The sequence below is a fragment of the Chanodichthys erythropterus genome, chromosome 23, assembly GCF_024489055.1.
Source record: "Chanodichthys erythropterus isolate Z2021 chromosome 23, ASM2448905v1, whole genome shotgun sequence".
Classification (NCBI taxonomy): Eukaryota; Metazoa; Chordata; class Actinopteri; order Cypriniformes; family Xenocyprididae; genus Chanodichthys; species Chanodichthys erythropterus.
Genome location: NC_090243.1, coordinates 17641812 through 17653868, shown reverse-complemented (window position 1 = coordinate 17653868; position 12057 = coordinate 17641812). Strand labels below are relative to the sequence as shown.

Sequence of the window (12057 nt, the reverse complement as noted above, 5' to 3'; positions counted from 1 at the left end):
ATATATTTGCAAACAGCAATTTCATAACTCTTATTATAATTATGCTTAAACTTTGTCAATGGGATAAGATATAATATTTTTTTATGGAGGTTTGTTTCAGCCACTAAATAAAAAAGAAAAAGAAAAGAAAAGGTAATTATGACTTTTTATCTCAAAAATCTGACTTTTTTCTCACAATTGCGAGTTATAAAGTCAGAATTGTGTTTTATAAAGTCAGAATATGCAAGATAAAAGGTTATCATCATGCAATTCTGACTTTATATCTTGCAAATTTCATGACGGAAACAAGCTTTCATACTTTTTTTCCCTTAGAATGAAGTGTATAATATATATATATATATATATATATATATATATATATATATATATATATATATTTTTTTTTTTTTTTTTTTTTTTTTTTACACCACCAACATATTTTTTCTTCTTTTAAGCAAAAACTCACTTAATTTTGATACGTTTTTCAGAAAACAAGACTTAATATCTTAAGTCATTTAAGTTTAGATATTTATACTGCAAAACAAGACAAATATCCTGAGAAATAAAATCATTTTTTGCAGTGCAAAAATCCATAGCGATTCACACAAACTTGATGATTCGCAAATGTAGATTCAACAAATAAATGTTCAGAAATGTGCAAACATGCTTGTGCATTTAAGAATTGCATTTTGCATTTGTAGTTTGTGAATATAAATTCATTTGGGCATTTGCAAATCGCCTTTTTGTGAATATGAATTACATTATGATTTGTGAATTGCTGCTTGCAAATGTATAACATGTTTTTATGCTCCATACAAAACAGCTTAAGCTTTATTTGACTACGAAAATGAGAATATAAAGTGAACCTGGCATGCTTTTTGTTCAAAATGCACAATATAAGTGCTCAATCACTGCTCATGAGTCTGAGTTTATTTGGTGTGTTCATATGCATAAACTAAATTGCAATTCTCAACTGGTTGATTGATTATATCATCGCAAAATGTCAACTATATTATCGCACAGCTCTATCCAACACATATCCAACCTTATCTGCATAAATACAGTATACAGTATGCTTTGAAATAATGTGTATTGTGAAAAGCACTATAACATTAAAACTGACTCGACTCGACATGTAGCCAAACTTGTTGTAAATGCTCTCAGCCTCCTGAAACCACTCAAGTGTGAAAACACCCAGAGATGTTTAGTGGTTATGTAATCTGTATTTTTAGAGAGATGGACAGGAGTGTGTGAGATGGGCAGGTTTTTGGGGGCTTGTTTTGGGACGCTTGTGTGCAAACTATGTTAGAAAGGGATCTTTAAGATCTATCACATCTAACACAGAGGCTGGGATTGGGCAGAGACTGATTTTCCCTTCGCTGCATGATTGTGTGAATATGTGTGTGTAACTCACTTGCCGAGGCGTTTGAACGTACCTTTCCGCACATTCCCATCAGTGGGTCGAAACTCTCGCGTGTTGAGGAGGAAGCAGGCTCTGTCCTGCTGGTAGCGCTCTTGTGTTCGGCCCATTGGGCTGCGCTCGTCCGGACTAAGAACCTGATCGATTGTTGGACAGTCCTCGTTTGCTAGAGCGGCACTGGCTGCGTCACCGTTCTGCTTCGAGTCTGAAGAGAGAAACGTGAATGAACAGAGAGAGTGAGACAGAGGAGGAAGACAGCTGTAATCAGGTGAAATGTGACAGAAGTATTACAGAGAAAATAATAATATTCTTTAAAGTTAAAGATCACCTAAAAGTAAAAACTGTGGCATTATTTACTAACTGTTGCGCTCATGTTGTCCTAAACCTGCATGACTTTATTTTCTTGAGTCAGTGAGTTGAATTTGAGAAGTGAATCAGGTTGATTTGTGAACGAATCATTCACACCAGTTCTGAGAACTAATTCAATCGATTCACTGAAATGATCTGTCTCAAACACTGATTTGTTCATATAAGTCGGACATTGAAAAAAATCTTTACATCCTACCTCTGTAGAAGTGAAAAATGAACTTTGTGATCTGTTCGTCACACAAAGCATATTCACATTTTATATATATATATATTTTTATAAGGCAAGGTTATGCATTGCCCTTTTTCTTTCCTGTACCTTATAGAACTAATAGTGACCCTATAGAACTATTAGAGACTTGCAGATTTAAAAAAACAATGAATAATTGATAATAGACATGACATTAGCAGGAAGAGCAGTGCATCTTGAGAAACACACACACACACACACACACACGCTGTTGTACAGTGCAAAAACATTATGATGCATTGTACCGTTTTAACAACATTTTAACAATGCAATAATGTTTTCCCACACAGCTCCAAGATATCATATTTGAAGTTTCATTTTCAAAATATTATGTTCACAGAATTTAATATATACAAATATAATACAATATATAATATGCAAAAATTAAAATTATAAATATAATATATAATATTTAATAAATAAATCATTCACAATCATTCAATCATTATCCAAGAATAGCTATGTAATATATAAATATAACAAATATATATTATATTATATTACATTATATTATAATACGTAAAACAATATGTAATATAAAAATACAATGGGGCACGATTAATGTTGCTCAAAATAAAAATACGTAATATATGTGTGTGTTCTGTGTATAATTATTATGTATATATAAATACACATACATACATGTATATATGTAAAAAAATATATGTATGTATAAATAAATAAATAAATAAATATATATTCATTTATATATAATTATATTATATATAAATATTTTATATATAAATATAACATTTTTCTTAAATATATACATGTATGTGTATTTATATATACATACACAGAACACACACATATATAACGTACACACAGATTTTTATTTTGGCCAAGATTAATTAGCCTTTCGCCGAGCCCCGCCCCCCTTAGTTACTGTTGCTTTGTCCGACAAGCCGTGGCGCTGTCACTCCACACGCAGTGTAAAATACATCGCGGAACAAAGAGGATACTGACCACACATCGACAGACAAGACAGAGCAGGTTACTTTTGATATTAAACAAAGTCCCAGCTTTCAAACCGTGTAGTTATTAAAGAAATTCAAACAATAAAAACCGTTTTGTTGCTCTTTAATGTGTCGTGAACATGGTCGTGACAGATTGCTGTAGATCCTCAGCTCAACCGCTCGTAAAAACCGATCATCTCTTCCTATTAGTCCATGAACATGAGAATGAATGTTGTTTCAAACGCGGAAAGACGTCAATACACACCATTTTTCAGGTTTAACTCCACCGAGGTTAATCTTTTAACTAGGGGAGAGTGGGGACAGTTGCAACGTGTGGCAGTTGCAACATTGCTGATTTATCCAATTAGGAATGAGCTAGAGTCATGACATTCCTACTGCACATGCTCAGTATGCCCCTCCTTCTTTCTGGAAGTTAACAGCTACATGCTAAACCTCCTTATAGGAGAACTGAAATTCAAGGCAAAAAAGTAACTTTTTTTACTACTAGATTTTTTGTCATACTGTCTAAACTGTTTAAGTATTGTTTTTTATAGTTTTATAGTTTGAATGTGCATTTTCTTAGCTCTTAACAGACTTGGGTACAATGTGTTCAAGCTAATGTGTTAGGCTAGCATCACTAGTTTTAAGATGGCTGCCAGGGGGTGGGACAGTTGCAACGCATTGTTGCAACTGTCCCCACATGGTGTTGCAATTGTTCCTCATGACAATAATAATGACAATTAGATAAAAATTTATATAAAAGGCAATTCAGTGGTTTGATAAAGAACATATTTCAATAATCAGGTATCTCCTCTTTGTATTTCAGCAAATTGCTTTTTTAAAAGTCAAACTCTGCAGTGTATCCTACATTTTCTGTTCTGTTTTTTTCAGTATGGACAACTTTTTTTTTTTACAGGAAAAGGACAACAGAAAGGGGTGTCCCTCTACCTATTCTGTCCTTAGCTGCTGCTGTAGTAAGCAATGATGGCAGGACAGTGAGGTCACATAACGATAATTGATATGCTTAGCATTTGTTTGACTACGATATCAAACAGCAAATACTGTGTTGCTAATGTTACACAAAACATGTTCCCATTCACCATCTCAGAAAATCAATATCCTTAGAAATGCTTTGAACAACTTTTAAGATATTAAAGGCATACAGTTCATCATCAGAAAATGCGCATATATACTGCATATTAGAGAAATAGCACATATTGTAGCCAAGCTAGAGGTCTGTGCTTGGATATGTTGTGCATATTTTCTTAGTATTTCTTAGCATTTATTCATTTAGTCTCTTTGCTAAACCATGCATCGCTATTAATATGGCTCATGCATAGTGTCTGTGTTTAGAGCAAACCCCTAACTCACTCTAACTGCCTCAAATTATGCATCTTGTTGAGGAATTTATGCTGTCTCATTGCAAATGATCAGATATATGATATTCAGATTTATGATTTTCAAATTGGCTTTGAAGGAGGGACTAGTAAGTAACAACAACAAAAAATACTTTGCAAATGCATAGCAACACACTGGCAAACACCCACATCATGTGCTGGTGAGTTGTGCACATGCAAACAGCTTGCTCTAGTTTTCTTCTTCCGTCAGAACTGCATGAGTTGATGTTATTAGGCAGAAAATCACATTTGAGTTGGGCCTACATAAATCAGTTTGTGGGATTTTGACAAAGGTGTTACATGGTTGTGTACTTGGTTGTTTTTTACTTTAAAAAGTTAACTCAATGAACTCTGGTCTCAAATAAACTAAAAAAAAGATTTGAAAAATGATGCAGAAGTATGAGTTTTATTACATCTAAATGACTGTTGCAACTGCCCCTCGGTACTGTTGCAACTGTCCCCATATATGGGGACAGTTGCAACATTTTTCAGGGTCCATTTAAGTACAAATTACTTTCATATTATCACATGTACACATGTTGCAACAGTATGGGCAGGTAGGTGACATATATGGGTTTAATATAAATATTTTTTGTCTTTCTAATACAAACAGTCGCTGAGAAACTGAAGGAATTGTAAAAAGTGTTGCAACCGCCCCCACTCTCCCCTACTGGCTGCTTTGTCGGACAAAATGGCGGATGCGGCGTTCTGATTGGTTAGATCGCTTGTCAATCAAACTCCCGGCGAAAGGTCAATTGCAATTATTGATTGTGCAGCCCTAAAATACAATGTTTGATATATAATATTTCAAAAAAAAAAAAAAAAAAAAAAATTCGGTTGAATTCCGAGCTAATATATACATAATGTTTATGTTGGATTTCAAACTAAAATAAGCTAATAAGTTAATAACAAAAAGTTGGGTTGAAAATGGACAAACCCAGCAATTGGGTTGTTTTAACCCAGTGGTTTGGTTAAAATGAACCCAAAGTATGTTGGAAATTAACAATTATTAATAAGTTTGATGAATAATAAACATTTATTTAATTACTTATCAATAAATGTTCACCTTGTGATTATTATTGTTGCCTTTAGTAATTATGTATCTGATTTTTAATTTCCAACATATTTTGGGTTCATTTTAAGACAGACATATAGTCATTTTTAAACAATAGTTGAGTTAAATAAAACTACCAAACATTTAACCCAACCACTGGATTAAAACAACCCAATCACTGGGTTTGTCCAACCCAAAGTTGGGTTGTTTTTACCCCATTTGTTAGAGTGCTGGATCAGTAAATGCAATTCAGTACTATAATTAAAACATCTGACAAAAGATAACCAAAACCTATAAAAAATTATTATGGAAAGACTTTGTGTAAAAACACCCAATGAAAGGATTTTTGTGGCGCACAAGAAAATCTGTGTGTACTTTTTCTGTATCTCACCTCTGTTAATCTCTATGATCTCCTCCTGAGCTAGAGGACAGTCGCCCGCCAGCCCGCTCGACCCCAGCACACCGCCCAGCACGTTACCCAGGATCCTCTGGGGCGAGGCCGTAGCCATTGCGAGGGCATCCGGCTTGCAGTAATTGGGTGAGCCGGGTTGCGGGGCTCGCGGGATGTGTTTGTTCTTCTTTTTGGGCAGCTTCTGCTTGGCCATGGCCAGAGAGTAATACATGCCGAAGTTGTTAACAATCACGGGAACGGGCATAGCAATAGTCAGCACGCCCGCGAGGGCACACAGCGCCCCCACCAGCATTCCCGACCACGTCTCCGGATACATATCTCCATAACCTAAGGTGGTCATGGTCACCACGGCCCACCAGAAACCAATGGGGATGTTCTTGAAGTTGGTGTGCGCGCTCGCCGTAGGGTCGTCCGGACTGGCTCCTATCCTTTCGGCATAGTAGATCATTGTGGCGAAGATGAGAACGCCGAGAGCGAGGAAGATGATGAGCAGGAGGAACTCGTTGGTGCTGGCGCGGAGCGTGTGCCCGAGAACACGCAAGCCCACGAAGTGACGCGTCAGCTTGAAGATACGCAGGATTCGGACGAAGCGCACCACGCGCAGGAAGCCCAAAACATCTTTTGCCGCTTTGGAGGAGAGTCCGCTCAGACCGACCTCCAGGTAGAAGGGCAAGATGGCCACGAAGTCGATGATGTTCAGCGCGCTCTTGAAGAACTCGACCTTGTCGGGGCAGAAGACGACGCGAGTGAACACCTCGATGGTGAACCAAATCACGCACACTCCCTCCACGTACGTCAGCCAGCTGTCCGTGACCACCTCGTACACGATCTCCTCTTTCGTTACGTTCCCTTCCGTAACGTTCTCGGTTTTGTTGTAGATGGTGTTGAACGCTTCGTGCGTCTCCATGCAAAAGGTGGAAATGGAGATGAGGATGAATAGCAGGGATCCGAACGCCACATACTGAAGAAAGAGAAAGAGAGAGTTCAGCATGGGACACAAAAAATGATGGCAAGATTCAGAACTGCCAAATATTGTATATTGTAAATAATTATGAGTACAAGTTGTAATTGCTCCCAAACTTAATATATAAATCATTCACAATCATTATCCATTAAATATAAAGATAATATAATTTATTCATAATACATAAAAACAATATGAAATATAAAAGTGAAATTTGATAAAATATAAGATTTAATTCTGCTGGATTCCAAGCACATATATGTGTAAAGTGCTATACAAATAATCTTGGATTGAACTGAATTAACAAACATGCGTTGTTCCGGTAAGCAGATGCTTTTATCTTGCAGTACACTTATTACAGACTCAATCCCTCTGGAGTAACCTGAAGTTAAGTGCCCTGCTCAAGGACACAATGCTGTCAGCTAATGACCCAAACCAGCATCCGGAGGTTTATAGTCTTATAAGCTTTAGTCATTACGCCAAAGTGTGTGGAACACAAACCCACAACCTTAACTTTATTTTGAGATATCCACTGTGCTTGAACCCACATTATGCATTATATATTATTTTATAACATTTACATTTATGCATTAGACAGACACCAGTGTTATTTCAACATTATTTATATACTATTATAGTATTAAAGGTGCCATCGAACGTTTTTTTACAAGATGTATTATAAGTCTAAGGTGTCCCTTGAATGTTTCTGTGAAGTTTCAGCTAAAAATACCCCATAGATTTTTTTAAATTATTTTTTTTAACTGCCTATTTTGGAACATCATTAACTATGCACCTATTCAGGGGCTGCTGGCCCTTTAAATCTCATGCTCCCTGCCCATCGAGCTCGTGACTCTATAATACAGTGCATTTACAAAGTTCACACAGCTAATATAACCCTCAAATGGATCTTTACAAGATGTTCGTCATGTTTGCTGCATGCATGCGTCGGATTATGTGAGTATAGTATTTATTTGGATGTTTACATTTGATTCTGAACGAGTTTGATAGTGCTCCGTGGCTAAAGCTAACATTACACACTGTTGGAGAGATTTATAAAGAATGAAGTTGTGTTTATGAATTATACAGACTGCAAGTGTTTAAAAATGAAAATAGCGACACTTTTGTCTCTGTGAATACAGTAAGAAACGATGGTAACTTTAACCACATTTAACAGTACATTAGCAACATGCTAACGAAACATTTAGAAAGGCAATTTACAAATATCAATAAAAATATCATGATATCATGGATCATGTCAGTTATTATTGCTCCATCTGCCATTTTTTGCTATTGTTCTTGCTTTTAAACAAATGAGATTTATATAAGAAGGAGGAAACAATGGAGTTTGAGACTCACTATATGTCATTTCCATGTACTGAACTCTTGTTATTCAACTATGCCGAGGTAAATTCAATTTTTGAATCTAGGGCACCTTTAATATTTTGAATTAGTTCATTTACACGACAACAGCTTTTTGAGGGCTTGAAAACGGTACCGTTATCGTCTCCATGTGAACTACAAAACCATGAATTTGTGAAAACGGTGATGTTGGCATGCGTATTACATGTTCAGTCTATAAGTGCATAGTGTTTCTTTACAAGTGACATCGCCACCTACTGGCCTGGCATGAATAATACAGCATTTTTAGTTGTTTTTGCGGATTTGTGTGAACGGAGATCGTTTTGACAACGTTGTCATCTGTATGAGAAAAACACGAAGGTTTTTTCAGTTTTTAGTACATTGTTTTTGTGTAAACGTACCGTTAGTAATTTTGCTGTGCTGATGTTTTTATTAGATTTTTTTAGTTTATGTATTTCCGTTATTTCAGTTTTAGTAATGTCAGTGCTTAATTTCAACTTATTTTATTTCAGTTATATAAGACTTCACAAACAACTGATTTAAGACTATCAAATTAGAAATTAAATATAAGCTGATTGCTTTTCAACAAGATTTATAAAACTAGCCTTTAGTGTATCGACAACTAGACTTGAGAATTTACAATAAAATGACAGATATTATATTTAATATGTTATATAGTTTTTTTCTGTTAGATTCCAAGCTAAAATATCTATAAATAAATTATTATTTTATATGCATGCTTTTTGATCAGGTTTATAAAACTAACCTGTATTAAATTGTATTGTATAATAAGCAATCAAGCAAACAAAACAGAATAATAGGAATTCAAGCTGTTTACATAGAGTTTTGTTTTCTATGAATCAACATTATTAAATTGTTACTGGCAGATAAATAAAACACATTCTGATAAATGCATACAATCCTCACATCTTAAATATGACGAAATTATATTTATAAATCACCTTTGGAAAAGTCGAAGCTATATGCTGCCTGACTATATCGACTTATGCATAACTAATAGTTTGTCGTTCAGAAGTGTATTAAGGCATCTGTCCTTGACCTCATTTTATTTCCTCTAGACATTGATCGCGATGTACACAAGATCAGTTTTCATAGCCACGATGACAATACATAGCTTCATATATCTGTGAAATCACATGAACCCTAATGACCTATTTGCACAACGCTGAGCTCAGGTAAAATAATACGTTTTCTGTAAACGGAGACTTACAGTATCATAGCTTTACATATAGATCAGTAGCACTGTAAGGAAGTGATCTGCAGATTCTTTGATCAATGCAGTTCAATTAAAAATAATCCAAAGCATCACTTCACAGAGAAAGACATAGTAAAACATGGTAAACTCAGGTTTTAAAGATAAAAATCACATTAGTTAGTTCACAATATTAAAACTGAGTGAATATATAGGGGAGAATTTAAAATAATTATGCACAAGATAATGTCAGTTTTTTTAAAACATGGTTAAAACTTAACAGGTTAGTTCACTCAGAAATGAAAATTCTGTCATTAATTACTCATGAAATCCGAGAGCTCTCCGACTTAATTTAATTACCGCTGCGCACAAAAAGTATTCTCGTCGCTTCATAAAATTAAGGTTGAACCACTGTAGTCGTGGACTACTTTAACAATGTCTTTAGTACCTTTCTGGAACTTGACAGCGGTAATTAAATTGCTGTCTATGGAGGAATCAGAAGATGAACGAAGGTCTTAGGGGTTTTTAACGATATAATATATATATATAATGCATCGCAATTATTTATAAAGTTAGCAGAAATATTAATTTATAATACACATTCAAAATCGGTTTAAAAACATTGCTTTATAGTTTGACAGATTAAATAAAGAAGACAATGATTTTGATGATAATGATAATTTCATCATTCCAGCATGAGAATCCCTCCTGTGGTCCCCAGACACTCTTTCCTCTGTATTTGGTCTACTCAAAAGTGTGCCAGAACCTAAACTAGGTCCTGACAAACACACACACACACACAGAGAAAACTCCGATCTACATTAGTCTCATATAATCTCTCACCTAAATTCTCATTTACGCATGTTTACATCTGACTGTAACCCACAGATTAAAAGCCCACTAAACACTCAGAGATCCACGGCTGGTGTTTGATGCCCCTTTAGGAAATGACCCTGTTGTTATTAGTTTTACTCATAAAAATTAAGTGCTTAATTCACAATTAACCTGCTAAAATTCATGCAACCATTTGATTGTGCAAGCAATTTCTCTCTCAAATTCTCAAAGTCTTTGCACACTGAGATAAGAAAGAAAGAGCAAACGTATTTATATAGAGATCACACACACACACTCCCAGAGCCACTCATGTGCATGAGATGTTCCAGGCATTTAGGACACACAGGGTTGAAAGCCTCTCCTCCACTCCACCCCTCTATCTGCTCGCTCCATTTATCCCTCCATCCAAGACTGCTTTGTTTCACAGGCTGCCCAGGATTTGTACTGAACCATCTACCTCCCTCTCTAACACACACACACACACTTGTTTCTTTATCATGGTGGAAGCTTATGCGTTATGCTTAAGATATTTTCTCTATTTCTAAACTTTTGCATTTTAAACTTTCAATAAAGTCAAAATTAACAATTGTTCAATTGAATGTTTTTATGTAATATTGCAGTATTTATTATAAATGATTAATCACATCTCTATTCTTCTCTGATGACGTATTTACTAGTGAGAGGGCGGGGCAACCTGCCACTCACATGAAATCAACCAATAGCAAACCACAACCATCTAATGGATTCCAAATGGACAAAATCAAGCCCCGCTCTACATTTATTCTCATTCTAGAAGCCGTTTCACTCTTATACATCACAATATAGAAGAAAATACCATTTAGTCATACACTGTAAAAAATATTTTTTGAAGCTGTAAATAAAACAAAAGGTTATTGAAGTACATTTTAGAAGAAAATACTATTTCAGGCTTTATACTTCAACATTTCACATTTAATTCAGCGTGTTTATTGCAGCTTCTTTGTAATTATTTGTGAAATTTACTAGCAATTTCTGAGTGAAAATTGAAATCTGAGTGAAATGTTTTTTTTTTTTACTGTATTAAAGCAGTTTTCAAAAGGTATAGACTAGCACATGTGTGTCATTTACATATTTATAGCACATCTAATCACCCCAAACCAGCTTAAAAAGAGAAATATTTGGAATTATGAAATCAGGAATATGATTGCAAGAAAATACTATTGGTATTTCAAAATTCTATTTTCTTATTTTTTCTTATCTTTAATTATTTGTGAAAATTACTAGGAATTTACTGAGTGATCATTGTTTAAAAGTAAATCCTGCATAATTTAAAAAACTGTATTAAAGATGAGCACATTTCTGCCTTTATCACATTTATAGCACATATAATAACTCCAAAACACCTTAAAAAGGGAAATATATGTAATTATGTGATCAGAAATATGAAAAACAAAGAAAACGAGAGCATAGCGAAGGACAGATCTGAACAGGACAGGTGCTTACTTCAGGTGAACAAGAACGCACAACTCTTTATGAAGTACCTGCCTCATCCCACAAGCCCCCTCTCTTTCTGTTTGTCTTCAGTCTCAACCTGACCTAGTTACAGACTGCTGCAGTAACCAGCTTCCTCTGCCCAGGTCCCCCTCTCTCACGCATCTCTCAGAGATCTGTCTCTGTGAGACTCCATATTGCCCGCTTAAACGGTGGAACCAGTCAGTCGACAAACCAGTTGCATGTTTAAGTCACACTCTCCAGTGCTTTACGCCCTTTGAAACATTTATTTACATTTACAAGAAATGCATGGAATACCAGCTTACTGCATACTACACACTAAATACTGCCTACTAATTATGAAACACAAGCAGAAATTTCTG

At 35.2% G+C, this 12057-nt stretch overlaps 1 protein-coding gene across 10 annotated transcripts in view; it reads right to left on the bottom strand.

The window, feature by feature from the left end:
• Positions 1-12057, bottom strand: part of kcnc3b (potassium voltage-gated channel, Shaw-related subfamily, member 3b) — a 79231-nt gene that overhangs the window by 28358 nt on the left and 38816 nt on the right. For all 10 annotated transcript variants that reach the window (XM_067377749.1, XM_067377751.1, XM_067377753.1 and 7 more), the window contains 2 exons: positions 5814-6795; positions 1416-1604 (listed from right to left, as the gene is read on the bottom strand). In XM_067377749.1, the coding sequence (XP_067233850.1) occupies positions 1416-1604; positions 5814-6795 (1171 nt within the window). The remainder of the gene's footprint in view (positions 1-1415; positions 1605-5813; positions 6796-12057) is intronic.